The sequence below is a fragment of the Phaethon aethereus genome (genome assembly GCF_964289735.1).
Source record: "Phaethon aethereus genome assembly, chromosome: 1".
Taxonomy (NCBI): Eukaryota; Metazoa; Chordata; class Aves; order Phaethontiformes; family Phaethontidae; genus Phaethon; species Phaethon aethereus.
Genome location: NC_138575.1, coordinates 189,857,474 through 189,881,342, shown reverse-complemented (window position 1 = coordinate 189,881,342; position 23,869 = coordinate 189,857,474). Strand labels below are relative to the sequence as shown.

At 42.3% G+C, this 23,869-nt stretch overlaps 1 protein-coding gene across 1 annotated transcript; it reads left to right on the top strand.

Moving 5' to 3' along the window:
* Positions 1 to 614: 614 nt before the first annotated feature.
* RUBCNL (rubicon like autophagy enhancer) lies at positions 615 to 22,892 on the top strand (the record flags this gene model as incomplete). Its single annotated transcript, XM_081998116.1, has 15 exons — positions 615 to 686; positions 2,805 to 2,913; positions 5,231 to 5,899; positions 10,208 to 10,293; positions 13,438 to 13,645; positions 14,516 to 14,620; positions 15,877 to 15,919; positions 16,285 to 16,417; positions 16,834 to 16,979; positions 17,731 to 17,795; positions 18,887 to 19,125; positions 19,936 to 19,997; positions 21,333 to 21,486; positions 21,610 to 21,700; positions 22,237 to 22,892. The coding sequence occupies 15 exons, from the start codon at positions 615 to 617 to the stop codon at positions 22,347 to 22,349; spliced, it is 2,295 nt and encodes a 764-aa protein (XP_081854242.1). The 3' UTR covers positions 22,350 to 22,892.
* Between the last annotated feature and the right edge of the window lie 977 nt (positions 22,893 to 23,869).

Here is a 23,869-nt window from a genome sequence, read left to right as displayed (position 1 = left end):
GGACCGGGCGGGAGGCGGGCAGGCAGGCCGGCCGGCGGGCAGGTGTCTTGCAGGGCGCACGGTGTGCCTCGCTGGGGCGGCAGGCTCTGGGGCGGCGGGACGTTTCGGCGCCTCTCTCCCAATACCCTTTCCGAAGCTGTCCGCCCGGCCGAGCGCTTCCGTGTGAAGGGCTACGCGGCTTTCCAGCGCCGTGCCGGGGAGGGAAACGCCGGGCTTTACTCGCTGCAGCGCGGGGAGAGCCGCCAGCCTCGCTGGCGCAGAGCCGGAGCTCGGGGGCTTCCTTGCTGCCGAATCCCCTCCCTCCCGTCTCCGCCACGCTGCGGGGCGCAGCAGGTCGGTGCGTGACCCTTGCGGCTGCGGTAGGCGCCGCGTTGTGTGGGGCTTAATAAAAGCCCTAAACGAAGCTCTCTTAGCGAGAGATGTCCATCGTTCCTGCGCTGCGCTCGCCAGCGTGCGCTGGTTTCGAGACCGAAAACAGTCCAGAATATTAAATGTAGACTCTGCAAAACACGTGGAGGATCGTGGTCAGCGTGGTGGTGATTGCAGTTCTTTATTTGTTGCTTTCAGGTACTTAACGACTAAAAAAGGAAAAAAAAAATGACTGTTTTCCCACCATGTCTCTCCGTGCAGTAGCTCTGTCCAGCTACAGCGGGACAGAGCTCTTCAAGCGCCCCTGCTCCAAAAAGGTAAGGCAAGGAAGGCGCCTGAATGTTGGCTCCCTGTTTTCGTTTGTTTTTGTTTCCGAAAATAGCTTTGAGTTGTCAGTGATTTTGGTAAATATTTTTAAATGCTGGAGTTAAATTTGGAAATACAGTCCCCGTATTTGGTGGGCGGGGGGCTGACTCGTTTATACTAGGAAAGATGTCAAACTCTCAGTGGTTTTTCTTGGTTATGGCGGTGTGTGCTTCATGCACTTCTGTTGCCACATTTCCTTGTAAGTGCTCTCTAATTGCCTTTTTTTGGTTGTTGTTTTGTTGTAGTTTGTTCGTTAAATACTAAAGGAGCTCTTTCCCAATCTGTGACATAGTTGAAATCGTAACATCTTGAAAATAAATTAAAATCTTTTATCAGGATTCTCAGAACACTGGTTGCTTCTGATAAGATCCAAGAGATGGAAATGTTGTTTAAAAAGAGATAAAACCTTAAAACTTAGCACTCGTAATATTTATACTTACTGGTAAAGTACTTGCGCTCACTCTGGTGTCAGGCAGTTATGATATATGCATCTAAGAGGTAGAGTCGGTTAATTACTGTTACTAAAAATGAATTGTTTTAAATCAACATAATGAATAAAAATTAATTCCTGTAAGAACTATTGTATCCAGTAATATTGACAATATAATAGTTATACGTATAAAGTCTGCCTACACAACAGTTTCTCTAAATTAGTGCGGGGGAGGGGTAAAGCAAGCACTATCAGCCACTGAAAAGAGTGTTTTTCTAAGCACTGGCATGATCAAACACTAAGTATTTGAAATTCAGCATACTATTTTTGGCCTGAAAAGTTATTCTTCAGTTAAAAGGGAAATCTTTTGTGGGTTTTAATTTCTTCTCCTTTCCATGAGTCTGAAGGGTGCCTGGACTAGATCTGCTCTCTGAATCACCTCACTCTCCCGTGGGACCATGTGGAGAACGTAGAGGTCAACACAGGGTTGCAGAGGACAGCACACCTTTTAACTCCCTTCTCCTTGTATGGGATGACAGGGGAGGGCGAGAGGCATCTTGAAGATGCTTCTGTTGTGGAGACATCTTAGTGATGTCTCTAAGTAGGGAGAAGTCAAGGTACACCTTGGTTAAGTGCCTTTTAACGATGTGCCCTGCAGAGCAGGGCATCACTTTGATTTCCCTGGTTTCTGTGATGTGCACTGCAGGTCCATGACATACTTGAGGCAGTGGAGAGGGAGCGGGAGATTAATTTGTGAGCTTGGGGAGGAGACCTGTTGCTTTGCCATCCTGAGTGTATCTTACTCCTGTGTTGGAATTAGCTCCTCGGTGTCTGCGCTAAACTGCTTGTCCTGGTTCAGCTTAGGCTGGTTTGACAATATGGTAAATCTGGCTTTGGGGTTCAAAATTCCAAATAGGAAGCAGCATGACTGCACAAAGTGAAATGCTGATCTGGTGTAAACCTGCTCAGTCGGTTCAAATGCATTCAAAATTTTTGTCAGTTTATACTGGCAGGCTGTATGCCAGGTTGAGTATTATCTATTTGCGTTGCTTCTCGCTTTATGCTGGGCCAGCCACATTGCTGACGTGAACCACATGTACTGTGCTCTATCAAATTAGGCAGATGTCGTTATGTGACCGCGCTTGCTCCCAGTCAATACAGCTGGGAGATCAAGCAGCACGTGCATCAGGTGCCTGTGGTGTTGGGGCCTCATAGATTTAGCTCATAGCTTGTATACATCTAAGCAGGCCTGTGCCTCCAGCTGCAGATTGGTGGTTCCTTGAATTCTTTTCCACTTCACTGCTGTTGTTCTGACAGATACATAGACATCTGATTCAGCATTTTATCTCGTATGTGCTTTATGCACATGTTTAATTCTCCTACCATGCAGAGTTTCTTTTGGTCCCCTGCCTTCTGGAGTGAAATGCAAGATGCAGAGCTGAGATGCCAGTGCTCTTCAGACCGTGCATGCTTCTGGGGAGATTTTCTGACAACCAGCAATACAGGCAGTGGTTAGGTGACTGTCAGCAGGCCTTAGCACGATGTTCTTCCTGCTGGGATGGCTGTGAGACTGGGGATAGCGTTACCAGAGTACTGTTGTCTTATAACCAAATTGTCTGCCTGTGTGTTCTTGTTCTAGTTAAACCCTGAAAGCCTAAAGGTGGCTTTCACCGAGTCAGCGTATTCTTCGAATCCCTCCGCAAGGATTAGCTGCCTTGCTCCAACACCTCAAATCTCCGTTCTCTCAGGTATGCCGATTTGTTCTAAAATACCTCCCTCTGGGGTGCTTGCTGGTGCTTGTGATGCTAGCAAAAGCTATCGATGCTTGTTGTGTACTAAACAAGTACAGTCTGATTGGAGAGGCAGCCTTGCTTACTGGCTTTGAAGATGCGACAACATCACAGTTTGTTATACAATTTGAAAGTAAGGGGTTTTTGCCTTTTAAATGGTAATTTGGCCATTTTAGTTTCGCTGGCATTTTGAGTGCTCAAGAGTAAAATACTTGAACCGTTCAGATGGTTCTTGGCAGGTTAATGCCTTGTTCATTCAATAAATAGTTTCTCGGGTTTTAACAAATTACCATAATTACTTACATGAATATTAGTTGCAAAAGTTGAGATTTTTTTTTTTTTTTTAACTGGAACCAGCCTATTTCTGGTAGTAGCTTAAACTGTGGGGGCATGGGGCCTGTTTTTTTAATTGTTGTTGTTGTTGGGGGGGGAGGGGTTAGGCTTGGCAGCACAAAAGCATTAGTTTAATTTTTAAGACTTGTTCTTTTTTTCTCTTAAATCCACTAAGAACAAGTATTTAGCAGAGTAAGTCAGCGTGGTTATGATTAGTGCTAGAGATGCTCCATGATGCTAGAGTAGTGGAGATGACAAAGGATGGGTGGGAATGCAGATGCTGTCAGAACGGGCTTTGCAATAGGAGGGCAGAGAAGAAGAGTTGAAGACAGTAAGACTAAGAGTTTCGTTTTGCACGGAAAAGATGATGTTTACAGCCTAGGTTAAGATATGCAATTAAGATGTGCAATTGAAACTTCTGACACTTACCAAAATTGTTTTCTTTTCCTGAAAAGATTAAAATACATTTGTGTGAAAGTCAACAAGCTTCCATGTTCCCATTCCTGCCTGTACACTGCCACAGCTGGCTACATTGGCAAGGTGTTTCTTTGCAAGTGCAGCCAGTAAAATGTGCACCTTTGCTGCTATTTCTGCAAGAGCTTTGTCCTGATCAGTGGCAGGTGGCTGATCACAATCACTGATGAACTCTTCAGCTTATTTTGACCTGGCTTTACGAGGACAGCATTGCTATTAGCTCTTGCAGTATGACTTATATGTAATGTTCTTAATAATTTTTTCAGCTTTCTCTTGATGAGGACTGCTCTTTATATACACTTGCTTTCCCAAAGTACATGGTGGGTCTTGTTTTGATTTTGATCCCTTCATTAGTAAACTTTCCTATCATGCAGTTTGAGTGTGTGCTGGCTTCCAGGTGAGTGACTCGTGGAGAGGTTTATTGTTTTCTGTTATGTCCAAGCAGAGCAACCTCTGGGCAAAGTCTGCAGTCTGCAAGGCTTGCTGCTTTTTTCACCAGCAGTGTTTAACATTCCTCATGGTCATAACTAAGAGCTCTTTGCCCTGGAAATGAATCTTCTTGATTGCATCTATTCTTAGAATTTTACAACCAACTTATCTTTCCTAAAGGAGACAGTTGTTAACTTCGTTGTGATGTGGTTGATATTTAGTCTTGAACACAGACTTTGTGTCTAATCTCTCCATTGTTTGGGTGATGGCAGTTCCTGTGAGGTTTTTTGCTCAAGGTATAGGATTACAATTTATTCTCGACTAGCTACTAGTTGCAGTGCGCACTTTTACATCATGCTAATGTTGCCATGTTTGCCACTAAAAGCAGTTTTTTCCATTTTCTATTGAACTACAGTTTTGCAGTAGATCACATAGGACCTGGGCAGGCAGTACTTTTGATTCCTTCAGAGGCATTATAATGAACTCACTGTGACAGAGCTAATTTTCTTTATGGGTTCATGTAAATGTTGCCACGCCTATGAATATGGACTGAAGGTTACTTTAGCCTTTTCCACGTGAGGAGGAGTGTCTGTCTGAACTAAAACATGCAAGCACGTGACCTTTTATTACTAAGTGTATTTTTTTTTCTTCCTGTTGTATTGATACTCCATATGTCTTGCTATAATGTGACCTTCTAATAGAACCAGTAACTGTACCTCATCCAGTTTTGTAGAACAATGATGTGTTCAAGCACGCTGACAATCTGTCACCATTAAAGTCGTAACTAATTGTGTTTGGCTAGCAGCAGGATACTTTACTGTTGGTTTATTACCTAGGCTTATCAATGACAGAATTGCTTCCTGACTGCAGAGAGCAAGAGCTTTCTTCCAGGAAGAGGCAGCAGAGAGTGGTGTGTGAATTCAGTTCTTTCCTGCCTTCTCACTGGTGTCAAAAATAATGTGCATTTTATTCATGTTGTAAATTAACATTTTTTTAGGATTGTTTCCTAAACTCTTGGTTTCTTCCCTTTTCTGAACAGATGAATGCTCAAGGCCAGCAGTGATTGGACATGCTGGAAGTTTTGGATCGTACCCAGACAGCGCTGAAGCTATCAAAGACATTCTTGTGTCTGTTTTAAATGCATCTGGTTTGCAGTCCTCTTTGGTGCTGGAGCAGACCACAATGCAGGGAGCTGAGCATCCAGACAGTGACGTGGAACGGTGGGAAGAAAGCAGTGTTGGGGATAGCGATGACGACAGCAACAGCAGTTCTACACATCACAACGCTGCCTGTACACAAACAGACATTCGGTTTACAAGGCACCGGGCATGTTGGGACAATACATGCTGTGATTCCTCTAAACCTTCGCTGGATACTTTCTTTTGTTCCCATTACTCTGACGGGGATCCTGCTGCTTCCTCCTTGAATGGTTTCACCCTTTCGGATGTGTCCCCTCTGAAGCGGGACTGCTTTACCCAGGTGACGTTAACAGGAGGCACTGTCACATCAGCCGTTGTGCATTCTGGAAGAGAACGTTATCCCTCCCCTGAACAAGACTTGACTTTCATAAGGTTTCTTCCTGATTCAACTGTTAGTACGTCAGCAGATCTGTTGAAATACCCTGATGCTTTGGAGCCTGCGCCCATCAGCAGCAGTGACAGCAGTTCTCCCAGTGGACTTTCCCAATCAGAGCCATTCAATCAAACAGGTAACTTTTCAGGTCTGTTTTTGTCCTAAGATTTCTGTGCTAGGGAAGATGGCTGTAACTGAAGTTGATATGGCCCTTGTTTATGGCAATTATGAATGACTAGACAAGCGCTGTTATTCAAAATATGGGTGAGGAGAGAAAGAGAAAGCTTCAAAACGAAGGAGAACCAGAGGGTTGGACTCGGTGAAACAGGAGGTTCTCTGGCTTGCAGCAGTCTTCTGTAACACAGAAATGCTTCTCTTCTGTGCACCCTTTGGTAAATGTAAAAATAGCTGAGTTGTGGTCAATGTAGAACATCCCCTGGATGAGACTTCCACCATTCAGTCTTCACCATTACCCTTCTCCTGAAAGCAAATAGCGCGGAGCTGGGTGTTGGGTTGCGATTCATCGGGGTGTGTGGGCTCCCTGGGCCACGTCCTTGTGTTTGTTGTGAGCTGGAGGAGAGGGAGTCCCTGGGTTCTGAGTCTTTTGGAGGCAGGACATTAACATCCATTCCTGTTATGGCTAAATCAGCGTGTGCCAGAGCTGGACTATTTTTCCTCTTCCCCTTTCCAAGTGCACCTGCCATCTCGGAGACCCATCCCCCCTTTTGATACCAATCAGGATCTCTTTACCCCTCCCCGGTTTCCAACCGCGCGGATAACCCACATGTTGTCCGCGGAGAGCCGCAGACTGAGGGCTGCTAGCAAAGGGTGCCTCCTGCTCCCGCAGTGGCCGGGGGCTCAGGGCAGCACCGGCCCGTAGGCCGGGACCTGTTCAGTCAGGGCGTGCAGCGCAGTGCCCCCAAGATGGCTGGCGGAGCGGCTGGCCTGGCCTCAGGGCTGTGGGCGCGGGCCCCCGCTCAGGACAGCGGAATCCGTTCATGCTTAATACCTAACATTGATATGAATAGCCTTAGCTACAGCGAGTTTAAACATTTATTTTACTTATAAAGGGTGTTACTGGTATCTGAGGGCTTATTCCAACTAGATGCTGAACCCCATAAAGACGGTGCAGCCAAGACCTGATTTTTCTACTGGAAATGAAGGCAAATGGGAGCACTCAGACTGCTTTTGCATTATAAATAAAATGGCAAAGGCTGGATTTTTTTCTCCCTTCGGTCAATAGTAGTCCTAGTGGTGACACTTCATTGAGGTCCACTTCCAAGCTCTGGTACTCCATAGCTCTTCACCCAGAGCTCCTCCAGGTTGGCAGCCAGATCTCAAATAGGCACGTGCTGTTGCAGGACTGGGAGCTTTTAGTAGTAATAACCTTGTCATCTGGGACAGGATTTTTGTCAACAGTTAGTATGGTGACGATTACAGTTGTTTCCTCCTGCTGGGTGTTTTGTTGGCCCCACGTGTTCAAGAAGTGCCCAGGAAACCACACCTGGTGGTTGGAGCCCGCAGGGGCCAGTCACACAGGTTTGGGTAGCCAGGTTTGGAAAACACAGCCCAGGCTTTCTGTGTTGGCGGGGACCATGAAGCACATCTGTAAGAACAAATAAACTGTGTGCGTCTTGGTCTTCTGGCACGAGTAGGGCATGTCACAAGCTTGTGTTGGGTCAGTAACGCTGCTGGCTCTCCAAAAAGCAAACGGAGGAATAAGGCAGCCAGGTGACTGAAGAAGTAGCGTCCTCGATTTTACTAACAACTACCCCTCACAGGAGCTGGGATCCTGTATTGCACGGCCCAACGAGGTGGGCTCTGTCTGCATCAGACTTTGGTCTCTGTTCTGTACGAAGTGAAAATTTCTGCGTTTCATTGTTCCTTGTTGCTTCCAGCCATTTAAATTGCTGCTGAGTGGTCTGGAGCAGGGGGAGCGAGGTCTCGTTTTCCCCTGCAATGTGCAGGGTGATGAGAATTGGGAAGGCCAATGGCAAACTGAAAATGAAGAAAAAACACAGCTTAATTTGAAGGCAGGAATTACATAAGAGCATCTCCTGACTGGCCTTCCTGTCCACTGCGGTCTCATGGTGGTTTCTCACTTCTGTTTCTTGCAGGAGAATAGGTGAGGGATGCACAAGACTTAATAAAATGACATAAGATGAGAAGTCGGAATAAATAACTTTTTTCAGTGGGATTTAACATTTTTTTCAGTGTTATTTTCTGCTGCACCTTTGAGAATCCTGTTATGACTTGTCCATACTTTTAAGGGCCATTGTCCAATGGCCTCATGCAACTTTCTGAAAAGGCTCCGTCATTGTTAATGAAGAGCCTGTGACTGAATTTGGTGTTTTCTGGGGGCTTTGTTGTGGCTGGTGTGTCACTGGCAGTTCACAGGGCTTATTCTGGCTTTTAACCTCTGTGTACATCAAGGTCGTTTCCTTCTGCAGTTCTTGAGGGCTCACTCCCCAGCCTCAGCAGCCTCTAGGCAACAGTGCTTAGGAGGAGAAGGGCACCCAGATGATTTTCTGTGTCAGACCCAGAGTTGTGTCCCAGTGCTGGATGCGCACTCCTTCCCTGTGCTCCTTCCCACTTTTCATTTTCACTTAAAGATGCAAGTGGGATGCAAGAGGTAAGCAAGAGAGAAAGCTTCAATTAGATTTCAAAATTATATTTAACATGACTTGCATCTTATATTTTAAAGAAAAAAGAATAATTTTTCCCATTTCCTTATTTCTGCATACTATCTTTAGTTCAGAGAGAAATGTTTATCTTAACTGATGAGAATTTAGGCTTTTATCAAGTTGTGGAGCCTTCAGCACTTACCTGTACTCCCAGCACACTGCTTATCCAGTAAGATGAATCATTAAATAGGCATGAAAACAACCTAATTAGGCAATGAGTTTGCTGCAGTGATTAAAATTGTTTTGAAAAGTCAGATCGCCAGCCTTTCCATTTTTTCCTCCATGGTATACACAATGGAGGTATTAATCATTTTCTACAAAAACACATCATCTGTCTCGCTACGCTTGAGCACAGTGTTGACTTTCCATCCTGATGTCACCAATGCTCAGGGCAGTGTAACAGGGTTTCTGTAAATAAAGCAATATAAAGAATCTAAACTAGGCCTGAGAGCCAGTGCCCTTTTGTTGGAGAAGAAGTTTTCATAAATTATTCTCATATTTTGTGGGACCTCTTTATCTCTGATGTGTCTTTTAAAGAAATTTAAAAGTCCTTTTTTTACAGCGTTCTTTTTTTTTTTTTTTTTTTTTTTTACAAAGAGCCTTTGATTAAGCTGTGTTATCTGTAACAACTTTAAATGGAATGTGTGGTAGTAGCATTTAGATACCATCTATTTTGTTCAGTAAACATCACCACAGTGAAACAAATTGCTTGGTTTTAAGGTCAAAGAAGAGGTATTAAACAAACACCAGTCAGTGTGAAAACCAGTAATGATTCCCCTTCATATCTCATTAGTGTGTACATACACATTTTATACAGTCTTCGTCATCCTTCCAGCAAATTTCTTGTGGCAGTGGTTGTGAGGGCTTTGAAAACAAAACATGAGGGCATGGTCTCACACTTTCAGTTCTCTGAGCAATAAGATAGTGAACATGTATGTATTTGTATATAAAAAGCAATCCATGGTACATCTGTAGAATACCAGATGCATGCTCTGCTGTATAGCGAAGAGTTCTTAATGGGGGGGAAAAAAAAGAGATGAATTTTGTTTCACTTGCTCATCATAGCAGTGAATGCCAGGAAAACAAAACTGCTTTTCTGGGAAGCAGGGAGTACTGCGGCTCACGCGTCCACCCCAGTTGTACATGTTAGCAAGCAGCATGGGTTGCACTGGGAAACAGGAAGGAAATTTCCTCGAGGTATGGAAACATAACGGAAAAGTTTTTTCCAAACTTGCTGTAGTCACAGAGTACCAGTGATGATTCAGGGGATCTTTTAAGGCTGATGCATCTCTCTGCGTGCCCAGGCAGCAGTGAGTTTTCTCTTTCTTCCAGCTATTGTGAATGACAGAGAGCAGCGTTCGCTGGCTGTGTTGCAGACTGCAGAGCATCGCTGTAATCCCAGCACGAGGTTCTGGCTCTGGTTCCCCCAGCGGCTCAGGCCGAAGCTGGGAGAGGGCTGGTGTTGGGAGTGCAATGGTGCTGTCACCCCACGGTATTTAAACTCTCTTTCCCTGGTAGTTGATACTCATGCTTCAGGTTGCCAGGGTGGTTTCAAATGCTACGTGTTCCTCACATTTCCCTCTCCTTCTCCTTAACTTCCATGACAACCTCTAGCCCCAAAGGTGGTTAATTTTGGGAAAGAAATTTTGCTTTGCTTTCTGGCAATCACCGCATACACATCCTGGGAGCTGCAGAGAAAGAAATAACTTGTTCTTGTGTAAGGTATAAGTTCTTGTAATAAGTTCTTGTTATACCTACAGGTTCTACTTCTCCTTTGAACATAAGTGCTATACCCTTGAATCGTTCGTTGCAGGACGTCTGCATGCTTCCAGAAGATGTGGAGAAGGTGAGGACAACAAAGACTATTGTCGTAATGTTTTTTCCATTTTATAGTGGTGAAACAAAATGACAGGAGGCATTTCTCAATAATAGAACTTTCCGGTAGATGGACTAATATATACAAATACTGTATTTTCCCTCTTCTTCCCCTCTATGGGTGAACCTACAAACCTAAAATGCTTATTTCCTCTTTTTTTTTACTCTTTAATCCATTAATTAAATATTTGTAATTATTTTAAAATAATGGAAATATTTTAGAACATTATACTTTTCTGCTTTTTTATTCCATCATTTCCCCACACATTCCTGGAGACCAAACTTTGAGATTATAACCATTTTAAAGTTACATTAGAATATGTTATATAGAATTTGTTGCAACTGCGTGCATATGGATGGGATTTGCCTCATGCTTTTACTATCAGGAGATAGGGAGAGGTTGGGTTTTTTTGTTTGTGCTTATGATGGACTTGGGAGATTGCTGTAAAAGAATTACAATATGAATAATAAGTGTAGTTGCTGTAACATCTACAGTAATTTAAACAGTTTCTCATGGTTTCTAATTTCTGTAAGGGGCCCAAATGGTCTTAGGCATGTTGCCAGATAGGCAGCCCACTTGAGCCTATAAACAGGGATAAAGATGAGAAGATAATGCTGATGCACATCACTCTTGTGCTAAATCTTAATCTTTTCTAACAATTGAAAAAGAGGTGTTAATGTTATAATTAGTTGTTGCAATGAGTAGGATTTGATGCAAAAGAACTTAAATGTACCTAGAAAGGCAGATTTTTTTTGCTGGACTGTGGATGTGCATGTGGTCCCATGTCCTGGGCCCAAGAGGTCATCTTTGTGCACAGCACTGGTTTTACTGGCATGGCAAGTTTTGCATTTGATTTGAAGCTCTCTTGTGTCCCTAAGGTGCATTTAAAAACAAACAAACAAAAAACCCCAAACCAACTGACAAACCAAACCCACAGAACACCCAACAAATCACACACCAAAACAGCAAACTTGGGGATTAGCTTTTCATGTTGCTTTTTGGGAAAGGATTTCAGAAAAGAGATGTTTCTCAGTCTGTAATGTGGGAACCGAAAGCAAGGTATCTGGATTAGAAACTGCAGTCTGAGAACTATTCAGTGAGGCAAGATCACATCAGCTACTTCTCCTGTGCAGATGATTGGGGGCTGATGTGATTACAAGTTAAGAGATATAAAAAGCTCAGTCCATTATGACTAAGGCTGCCTTTAAAAAAACTAGACTAAACCCAAATCAAAAACCAAAGCATTTTTAGGTTGTGAAATAATCTCTTTGAAACTTAAGAGACCGAAAACTAAGGTACATACAGTGTCAGCAAATCTGAGAGTGGTAGTCGTGTGCCAGGAAGGAGATGGGCCAGATGATCTAGAGGGACTTTCCGCTGATGCGAGCGGGATGCAAGAGAAATGAGAAGGTTGGTGTGTCACAGCTGTGTTGGGACTGCTTCCTAGGGTGACGGACCCATGAGGAGGCAGAGCTGAAAGCTGATAGTCATGCTGAGTACAAGAGTGCCTGTATCCTGTTCCATCCTTTTGCAATGCAGCTCTCAGAAGCACTTCATAATTGCTTTTATCAGCAGGACATGCTGATATGCTGTGCTCTGCTGCTAACTTGGGGTTAACCAGTGCCACACAGGCTTTTTGAATCTTCAAAGTAGATGTCCTCTTTATCTCCCAAAAAGAAAAAGACTGTTTAATTCTTTCATTTGCTAATGGTCTGTCCTGAAGTTCACTGAAAGTTGTCTCTTGGAGAAACTGTGCATCAAGCAAGTGATGTTAATCAGTGTTAGGGAATAGATAAAACTCTGTTCAGACACTCACACGGGCTTGTGGGCTCTCTCTAATGTAGAGATTAATCTCTTCTAAATGCATTTGGCTGTGAAGAATAAGAAGGCAGTGATGTCTGTCGTGCTCCTTAAGTTTTAGTTCATGTCTGTCTTTGTGCTACCCGTACAGCTTGTAGGGGATGTCATGAATACTGATGTTGAGTGTTACAATTTTCTGAGTATAAGCCACTTTTTATAAAAGCTTTAATTACTCTGCACTGAGAATCCCTAGCCTTAGATACTGCCATGGTTTATTAGATGGAGGCTTAGCTTTGCACCATGTAAACACGTGCAGTTGAGGGGAAAGGGGGAGAGTATCCTGGGCACCTCTGGGTTTCCATCCACGCACCTGAGTGCACCCAACCCTTCATGATACATCCACTTTTGAGCTGAGCCTGGGCTGGGAAGCTGTGCCCAGGCCAGCAGCAGTAGCGAAGGTGGGACTGGTGGGATGCTCTGTTAGACCACAGGCAGCAAGGGATACAGCAGGGACGTTGAGGCAGGGAGCCCTGCGTTTGCCTGGATGTGTCTGTTGTTCCGGAGGTGGCTTTACAAATTCCCTTTTCCCAGAGAAGAAGTGACCTGGGCTGGCGAGATGACAAGAGACACCATGGGGAGGGGCTCTCTGGCAGGGAAATGCCACGGTGAAGCTTTGAAACAGCTACCTCTTATTTAAGGCAGTGTGTACCCCAGGGGAGCTAGGTTCCCACTTAACCTTATCCCAGGCTTTCTATGGAGCCCTGAGTTGACAATATGAGCTATCTCACTGCCTGTTCCCTACTTCACTGCCTTAACTCTTAACACATGAAAACATTTTACTAGCTTCTGTACTACCCACCACCTGAAGATCTACAGTCCCTTCAGAACCTGCCACTTCTGGCCCTGTACAAGTTAGCATGCATGCAAAACTGCTTGCACAGACTGGCTTGCAATTAAATACTATTAAACAGGTTACATGGATTCTCACTAAATAATGCAGTGTAACTAGAAGACTACATCCCTAAAATGCATACATATTCATCGATTAGGCATGTAATCAAGTTTCTTTTTATCTAATAGACGGGTAAGATAAAAGTAAATTGTATGTTCTAATCAAGGCTGAGATGATTATCTGGCCTTTTGCACGTTGTCTCTGAATTGCCCTTTGGGGTGTTTTTTTTAATGTTTAAATGAAAGGTGAGATAGACTTACATTTAATTTCTTGAGTTGAAAAAGTACAGAGAAAAATTTGCTTATGTCTTAAGTAAATATCAATATGCTGTGTACTAATGAGCGTTCCAATCTTGTGTCCAGGAGAACGCGCACTTTTTTGTTGCAGATATGATTATAGCATCACTAGAAAAAATGAAATGTAGTATCCTAAGCCAACAAGCAGAGTCCTGGGGTGTGGAGGAAACGAGTGGATCAGATGGCAGTTATCACACCGATTCAGAGTTATCTTCTTACCCTGGAGCGAAGAAGTCTGATTCTTCTGTTGCCTCTTCAGACAGTGGTTATGAAGGCGAGTTGCTTAGTCTATCATGCAAACTTTTCTGACAGCCTTTGTTGTATATTTTTGTGTAAGAAAATACTAAATGAATTTGGACATTGCTTGGAACCTCTGTTACCTTCTTTGAGTCTCTCGAGAGCTGTGTTCCCTGAGGATCATTATGCCACAAGTGTTTTCCCTCTGGGTCAAATTCTTCCTTTTGAATGCTCACATCTGTGTTTTATTTATTATAATTAAATCTTTTTTTACATGAAAAAGAAAATGTAAGGTTGAAGTGCCACATGCCAAGCACAACTCTCCATAGAGCATGCCTGTTGCTGCCTGTTTTTCTCTCTGCTTAAATCCTTTCTTTCAGGATTTGAAGCCTGATTCTTTCCTTCTGTGCTTATTTCTGCAGTATGCAGATCAGGCCATGCAATTGATTTGAGTGAAACTGCCCAGAGTATTCATGTACATATAGTTGGTGTCAAGATAGTAAATGCTTCTGGCACTATAATGCTTGAGTCAGCACATGCATTTTTAGGTAGATTTTAGTCTCTTGAGTAATGCAGATCCTGGGGAAGGAACTTAAGTCTAAATGACATAACTTGTTCAGAAAAATGAATGGTGTGCTTGCATCTCAGAAGGGGAGAGACCACTGATAATATAAACCCTTTTGGTTTAGTTTCTAGAAGCTTCTTCCTAAGAAACCGAGGGACATGTTGTATGACAGACACCCAAGAACTGGCTTTCTGTATGTGTGTATAAATATAAATAATTAAAATTGCTCTGTAAATCCAGGCTGTGTGCTAAAGTTTTGGTGATTGAAAAAAAAAAAATATAATTGCAGCTACTGTATAAATGGCGGAAAAGTTTAACTGGTGTTGTCTTTGTTCCAGACAGGCTGTGCTCTGCTGTCTGTCAGCTCCCCAGTGCATCTACCTTCACATCATGAGGTTACCAGGTTTCGTTGCCACAGTGACTCAGAGGATGAATATGTAATTATTGGTAAGGCTTCAAAATTGTAACTGAAGAAACAGCTCTATTGTTCAGATGAATCTACTGCATCGTTTGGAAAATCTATTGACTTAGTGGATGTTATCACAGGAGAAGTAACATGACAAAATGGAATGAGCAACGGATGCATTACTCCTTACTAGAACACATACAGAAATACCAGAGTGATGCAGGATTTCCTGCAAATATCCAAAGATATTCCAAAGAATATCTTTGCTGTTTTGAGGGACTGAAATTATGTCTAAGGATTAAACACAATGAATGTGGGAGAGCAAAGTATAAAACTGGCACAACCTCAGACAACTTTGGGAGCATTGTTTCAGAGAATTTAGATATGATAATTCCCTAATTAAAGATACTGATTAGGTTTTAGGCAGCCCTCCCTCTGCTTCAGGACTAGAGCAGAATGTCTCTGTCCTCTTATAGTCACCAGTGCTCTGCTTCTCTTCAGCACATCCTGAGTTTCTTTGCTTAGCTTCTGGTTTTTATATATACAGAAATGGAATGCCCTGGAAAGTAGCCTAAGCAACATTTAACCTCTATCTTATTTTTTCCTGTTAACAAATGCTTTTTTTTATAGCTCCCTTTGGTTTTTGAGATTGGCTTGTTTTTTCACCTCCTCTTTCCCTAATCTAAGAATGAAGAACTAGCTCCCAAAACTGCATTTCTAGTAGCAAGAATTATTTTGACATGTATGAATGGGGAAGCAATTGTCTTGAGAACAACGCGTAGGCCAAAACTAATGCTACCAATGCGAACACCTTATCTGGATAAGCATATTGTGTCTATATAGACATAATGAAGAAATGTGTGCTTTAATTCCATTCATCTCACTGGTTACTAACTTGTTCATAGCATTAGCTGCCATGTTTGTGATTAGTGCCTCCAAATATCTGTCAGTGTCCCAAAAAATTAATGTGCACTGTATTGGTCCTGTATATTATTATTTATGTCTAGTGCCTTCTGGCTGGACCTGGACTAGCATTCTCCTGCTCTTGAAGGGAAGCTGGTGGTGATGATATGATGCAGGCTGTTAGGGACTACTCTTCAGCAGATGTCAGAGATCTGCAGAGGAGGTGTTTTACAGCCAGGGCTGAGGTTATTTCCCACATCCAGCAAGGGTGTTGTAAAGACAAATATATTTGAAACTGACACTCTGGTAAGACAGAAGGCAGATTTAAAATAGTGGTGGATAACAGGAGCTTTGTTTCTTAGATGACTTGATAAAATTTTCTTCTTTACCACAGAACTTGAAGACCTTGAAAATCTGTCTGTCACCCCAGATGAAAGGTAATGCTGTGTAGCTTTACTATAATAGCCTGGTGGTATAACCTTTTCTGCTCGGCCAGCTTTCTGGTGACTTTTCTGGCCGGGGCGGGGAAAGGTGTGGGAGTGGTAAATTTGGCCCTCCCAAGAAAGGGGAAGGAATGCTGCTTGACAGCAAATGTCTGTGGTGCTTGGCTCAGCAGAGCATTTCTCTGGTCCCGAAGTCTCGCTGGAGGGTGGTGGCTGTGGCTCTGCGAGGGCCTGGGTGTATCAAAGCAAGGGGATAGGAATCAAGGGATGGGAGAAAACTTTTCAGGGATGCAGAAGAGACAGTGGAGCTGCTGATGACATGCTGCTATTTTTCGTTGTCTGTATTGCTTAACTTTCAGATCATCTTTTGAACCTGGCAGCAATTCTGCTGAAGCAACAGCCCAGGAGTTATGCAGAGCTTTCAGAAAACACTGGTTGCAGACAGACTCTGCAGTTCAACTGCCTGGTTGCCTGAGCTCATCTAAGCAGAGAGTGAGTATGAGCCGAAAACAGCACGCTCTTTATTCAGTTCCCCAAATAATCACTGTCTCACTGCAGCTGCTTCACTGTTAGGGAAAGGGGGAAGCTGCATTAAAAAAAAACCAAAAAAAACCCCCCAAAAAAACCAAAAACAGATGACTACGTACAGTCTATTAGTTCACTTTAGATAAAATTTTAGAAAATGTCCTCTCTCTTTAGCAATTTTGAGCACATTTAAGATGTACAGTTGTGAAGAATCAAGACGTACTTCCTTCTGGGACTGATACAAGGGAGTTTAACTGAGAGGGGACTACATGCAGGTGAAAACCAAGCTTTAAAATCCTGGAGTATAAACGAGATGTTTTGCAGCATTTAACATATGTCCAGTTGATGGCTGTTCATCTTCATGAGTTTGTCTTTACCCATAGTCTGTTCTGAAAGAAGAGATTCCAAGAGAGCTTGAGTCAAGTTTGAAACTGGCTGAAGAAATAAAGATCATATCCAAATTAAGAGGATCTTCTGGCTGGGCCCCACCAAGATCACAGATTATATTTAATATTCACCCTTCAGTCAAGTAAGTCTAAGGGATCTGAACATTGTTTAGTACAGCATGGGGATGTGTCTAAAACCTGCTGAAGTTGATGGAAGGAGCCTGGGTGATTTAACAGAACTGAAGGTTAGAGCTAGGGCATGGTGCAGCCTTCTGCAGTGTCTGTCACCAGCTTCACTAAAAAGCAAACGGCATCTTTTTCCTCTCTGTTGCCACATCCTGATTAACGTGGCACGTGCACTTTTACATGTGATAATACACATACAGTTTGGTGCTATGGTGGCAGTGTGCGTAGCTGGACTCCTAAACATTTCATTTTGTGAGACTACCTTGTGAATATTCTTAAGAGTTTCTCCACTTCCCTGCATAGAGTCCCATGTCCCACTCTGCATAAAGTGCTGTTAAATGCACACAGTATGGTGTGCTAATTTCCTGCGTCCAGGTTCAGTTGCTTTTTCAGTTGCAGATGTGGATTCCGCTCCCTTGAGATATTGATTCCACTTTAAGAAATGTGAAAGAATTTAATTCTTGCTACAAGCCATATTTAGAAGCAGTAATTGATGGTATATTCTCCACAGGTTAGCTTAGAGACTCCCACTAAAATAATAATCTGCATCTCTTTCCAGAACCCCCTTCTTCATGTGGAGGAGTAGGAGTCTGCTCCTAATTTGGACATTTTCACTGGTGCCAGTGTAGTTCTATTGCATTTTGGGAGAATGTTAACTGAACTGTGTTTTGGATGCTGAAAGGTATAACTATTTGCCTCTCTATGCAGGAGAGATGCAGTGGTGGCTGCCCAAAATTTTACGTGTGTTGGTTGTGGAACACCGATAGAAAGCAGTAAGTATTACCAGAAAGGAAAAAAACCTAATAAATCCATTACTAGTAATCAGGCTATAATCTTCACCAACACAGATGTACCACAGTTGTAAAATTATCTGAACTAGAAGGAAAATCTCATTGTTGAATGTCCCTGCAATAATGAAACAGGCAGTGGGATCTTACCACTACCTGGAATTTCTCATTGCGGACAGAATACAATATTTGATAGATGTCCTTCTCATACACAGTAAAAATTCATGACAGTCAACAACAAAAGAGGAAAAGCTATTACAAAATCAAGCTTCCAGGGTGAAAATGCTGATTTTACATCTTCCAATAGTTTCTTTCAGTAATTCTTTCTCCGTACCAATTTACACATTTCCAAAAGTCTCTTTTTAGAGACTTTATGGAAGCTTTATGCAAGCTTATGGAATGTGTGGTTTTGCTCTTTTGGGGTGTCTTTTAAAAACTTTTTTGCTTTTAAATCTTGATCACAAAATCCTGCTTGTGTTTTATTTGTGATACTTTGTGAAAACTGCTTGAAAGCATGATGATTTACAGGTCTCGCAACCAGACCTTACCTAAGAAATCTTTGAAGTGGCTTTCAAGACTTATTCTGGGTCTGTTCACAAAAGAGCAGCATTTGTGATGGCCTGAAGTATCAACAGTCTGTGATGGCACGTTAACTCAAGCAAACCTGAGATGCTGAGATACCTGGGAAAAACCTACAAGACCACTTTATATTGAAAAAAGTATTATACAAATGTAACTCCAAGATCAGCTTGTCTTTCCATTTGGTAGAAGTATTTTGTTGTGTGTTTTATCTTGTGTCTCTTTTTTGCAGATAAAGCAACAATGGTTTCTCTAAGATTTCATGGTGATAAACATAATCAGTTCAGTTTGACAAGTGTGGCAATGAGGAAGACTTTCTAATGCAAAATACAGACCTTATGCATGTGTTGACTGTGATTATAAAATCCCCTACTGGAAAACAAATCCCTTGCCCCTCACTCCAATAGATCTGAGTTTAGACAGAGTAGGCATACAGACAAGAGGTATGTCCCGTAAGTATTAGAAATATTCAAAATTTCATTGCTGTCTACCCGCAGAATATATCAGGAGACTACGCTATTGTGACTACCTAGGGAAATACTTCTGTGACTGCTGCCACGGCTATGCCCAGTCTTCCATTCCTGCCCGAATACTTTTGAAGTGGGACTTCAAAAAATACTATGTGTGCAACTTCTCCAAGCATCTACTGGACAGCATATGGCAGCACCCAATTTTCAATGTGTCATGTATTAACAAAGCCCTCTACACGAAAAGTAAAGACATGGACAGGGTAAGGGTAAGTGTGACCACCTTTTTTTTTTTTTTTTTTTTTTGATTGAGAATTTGTGGGTCTGAGACTTTTGGGAAGTTAGGGCAGGTTGTCCTTACCTTGCCATGTGCGTATGTGGGGAGGAGACAGAGCTGGTTTCTCCACACTTAACTTGTGCCATCACTGCTTCTGGAGCTTGTCCTCTCTCCCCTCAGATGAAGGGAGAGGAGGGAGAAGTTTCCAACCTCTGCCAGAGGTTTCATTTCCCCTTCCCTTGTCTTTGGGAGGTGTCTCCTTACTGGTTTCCACTTCTAGTTCATGGAGGGGAGCTGTGCTCCTGCAGTAAATACTTGCCTTTGCTTGGCAATTGGCTGTTGGAAAGCTCCGGAAGTTTTGAATGACTCCCTAATTTTGTGGGCCATTAGAGAAAACATCCTTGGCTCACATAAGGGCTGTACCTCCTTACAGCTTGAGGAATGATGCCTTGCTGAAGATTACAAGTTGCCATGCACTCCCTTCTTGGCTGAGACGACACTTATCTGTTCTTGCACAGGTTTGGGTCTAGCATCTTGGTGTGCTGATATGGAGACGTTTGTGGCATTAGGACTTGCTTCCTTTGTTGGTGAATAAAAGTAGTCTTTGCCTTCTTTGGCCTTTTGTGCATTAGAAAATCCATTTGTTTAATTCTGTGCCGAGTGTGAAGTTCCTGGTTTTAAGTGTGATTTCATGTACTGACAAGGATTGCTGACTCAAATAGTGGTGTTCCTCACTTAAGAATATATAAATGCAATTGCTTTTCATTTAATAATTGTTTTGTTTTTCTCCTTTATCTTTTAGGAGGTGCAAGAACAGCTTTTTCATTTAAAAAAGCTTCTGAAAACCTGTAGGTTTGGTGAAAGGTATGGGCCATGATCATGCATGAAAAATAGCTTATTATTAAAATAATTAAAAATAATAATTAAAAACACATTATTAAAATGTACCTAAGGTGCTTATAGAGCCTAATTCTCTAGAGACATTTGAGTGCAGTTTTAAATGAGTTAATATGATAATTAGAGAAAATTTTGATAACAAAACTTCCTTCTATTGCACTTCAAATGTTGAGTTGAAGAACAGGTTTTATGTGGTAGCTTTGTTTCTTGTAACATACTTAGACCTTTGGTTTTAAATGTTGAATGATTTTTCTTAGGGGTGTGGGTTTTTTTCCTACACTCTTTCAGGTTCTCACTTATTCTTAAAAGATCAAAGATACTTATGTATATCTCTGAGCTGATTTATCTTTAACTAACTAACTAACTAACTAACTGTGTTCCTTGAGGGTTTAAAAATTTTTTCCAGAAATCTGTCAATAATGTTCAATTCAGTTTATTTTATAAACGTATTCAAATGAAAGTAGTAACCAAAAGTAGTAAATACCAAAACATGACCTTGCTTGTTGCTGCAAATTAAAGATTTTTGGTATTCATCTTCCTAAACTGTGAGCATAACTCATAGGTAGACAAGTGGATGATGAAACTTTCACTGCAGATTTGCTGACCTTTTTAAAAACAGACATAAGCAAAAAATTTTAAACATAGGTTCTGTTCTCTCTTTGGCAAGGACCTCTTTTATGCATCAATTACTTGTTGTTCACCAAAATTAAGTAGGAATGTATTTTAATGGCTCTCTGCTGGACAACCACCTGTGATTCCATTATAGAAATAAGCATTAGGATCTTCACTATACTCTCGACATTTGTAGTATTGTAAAAGTAATAGCTACATTTTCAGTGTTCACCTGCTCAGTACAAGCATAGTTTCACCCAATAGTGACCTATGCAGGATAAAACTGCTCAAAGTTCTCATTGCAAAAAACCAAACAAAAACAAAAAAACCCACAAACCACAAAAAAACCACCAAACCCCCTAGCTTATTGTATTAGATACTATATAGGAATTTACCTACTGTTTCTGAGTTAGGAGAGCCCTTTACACATTATTTAAGAATTGCTGGGATAACTCTGCATGGCAGCTCCAGTGCCCAAGGAATGCACTTTTAAAGCAGACATTTTATTCTAAATCCCAAATCCTCCACTTTTTGTTAATGTGATCTCAAATGGAGAAGGGAGGTAGGATTTAGCATGAATTTGCCTTGTATGATCACTGGGTGACTAGAGAAGGAAAAGAGGCTTATTCTTCAAATATACTTGAAAAACAACTTTTTGTCACTTGATTTGGATTTTCTTTCTTTTTGCAGTGTACTGAAAGAATTTGAACAGGTCCCCAGCCATCTGACAGAGGAGCTGCACCTCTTTTCACTGGATGATCTGGTGAAGATCAAACGAGGGCAGTTACTGCCCCTTCTTAAAGATATTCTGAAGAGCTCCACCTCCCATGTGGATGGTTGTGAGGTAAGGAAAAGCCAGGGCTCTTGGCGTCCTTGCAGCTGCTAGTGTGAGGAATATCCCTGCTGACATTCCCAAATAAGTTTTTCTTAGATTAAAAGTAAATCAACTCTTCTGCTGTCCTTATAGCTCTGTCAAGCGAAGGGGTTTATCTGTGAATTCTGTCAGAGTGCAGATCTACTCTTTCCATATCAGATTGCCAAATGCAAAAGGTGCACAGGTATGTTCCAGACCAAACATTTTTCTTTCTTCCTTGGGGGGGGCGGGGATGTTGGTGTGTGAAACTGTTGAGACTTATTTTAGGAAAACGTTGAGAACGTGCTTCACTGAAAGCATGCATATTTGAAAACCTGCATGTGTATTTGAAAACCATGGATAGCATGTATCTTTCAAAACCAGCCTGTGGCAGCTGTCTTGCATAAGTGAATTCAGAGGGCAGATCCAGGGACTTGCCTGAACATAATTATGGCTGCAGGGGGAGGCTATTTATTGGGTCTACGCATGAGAGAGCGCCTGGGACAATGCTATACTGCTGCTATATGAGATCTTGCCAAAATCCATTGTAAATCCTGCAAATCTTACCAAAATGTTTAGTCAGTTATTACAGTGGTATTGTTGTCCCAGCCTTGCACTGCTTCTGTTTACTTTTAGAGTTGAGTGAACCAGATAAACATCCTTCAAGGAACACAGCTATTGATTAATTTTTTTTTTAATTTCTTTTTTCCTGAATGTTAAACTGCTTGTGTGTATAAACAGAGTGCAAAACATGCTTTCACAAAGCATGCTTCAAGTCTGGAGGCTGCCCCAAATGTCTGCGGATTGCAGCTCGGAGGACGCTTTCAGAAACCCCGTCACTGGTGCCTCTGTGAAACTGGATTCCTCTGACTGCTGATTTCAGAAAATGCTCAAAGCCAAATCTACAGGTGCCTGACTAAGAATTAAATAATGTTGTTTTAGACATTACTATTTTTAATGCATGTCTCCATTATGGGGGGAGAGGGGTAAAAAAAAAAAAAGAAAAGAAAAGAAAAAATAAAAAAAAGACTACTTTAATATCATCATTGAAAACTCACCCTAAAGGAGTTAACTGTCATCTTAACTGATGACAGAAAGACTGGATGTTAATTCTGTGAGCAGCCTTTTGTTGCTATGTTTTGTCCTTGTATGTAAGATTTTTAATATTATATTTTTCCATTTAAAAATTATTATTCTCTGTAATTCTGCAAATAATGTATAGATAGTAAATGAGTGTTGAAATCATTAACCTGTGTTGGATTTTGGAAATAGGAAAAAGTGGTAAAGTATGAAATAATTTTCTTAAAAGCTTTACAATAGAAAAAGGTTGTCAGCAAGCTTTAAGCAGATGCTGATCTGAAATTCTGTTCTGGCAAATGCTTAATGGGAACCAGTGGCTTTTAAGTTTCTTTTTAAACAGATGTATGCAACAGCTTGTGGTGGGTTGACCTTGGCCTGCTGCTAGATGCCCACCCAGCTGCTCTCTCACCCTCCCTGCCCTTAACAGGACAGGGGGAGAAAAATAAGGTGGAAGAGCTCCAAGTGAGTGTAAAGACAGGGAGAACACTTACAAGTACTATCACAGGCAAAACAGACTCAAATTGGGGAAAATGAAATTTATTGCCAATCAGACATTGAGGAGGGTGGTGAGAAACAAAGACAAAACTTAAACCAACAACTTCACCCTACCTCACCCACCCTTTTTCCCAGGCTCAACTTCACTTCCATCATTCCCAGCTCTTCTACCTTCTCCTCATCCCAAGTGGTGCAGGGGGATGGGGAATGAGGATTGCAGTCAGTCCATAACAGCTCTTCTCTGCTGCTCCTTCCTCCTCATGCTGTTCCCTTGTTCCAGCGTGGGCCCTTGCTATGGGCTGCAATCCTTCAGGATAAACCTGCTCCTGCATGAGCTCTCCAGGAGATGTAGTTCCTTTAGGAAATATCCACATGCTCCAGTGGGGTTCTTTCCACGGGCTGCAGTGGAATCTCTGCTGTAGTGTCTGGAGCACCTCATTCCCCCTCCTTCACTGGCCTTGGTGTTTGTACTGTTGTTTATCACCCCCCTGCCACGTGGTGTTTTGCCCTTTCTTAAAGACATTTTCTCAGAGGTACCACCATCTTGTCTGAGGTGCTCAGCTGTGTCCTGTGGTGGGCTCATTGGAGCTGGCTGGAAGCAGTTGTGTCTGGCATAGGGCAGTCCCAGCCTCCTCACACAGAGGCCACCCTGCAGCCCCCCACTGCCAACACCTTGCCACCCATACCCAGTACACCGCTGCAGAAGTTTCTTTCTGGAGCACTTAGAAATGTGAAGGGAGGCAGTGAGTGAGCAGGAGAGATGCTCCTGTTTAAATCCCCTCTCACGCTTGCAGACTGA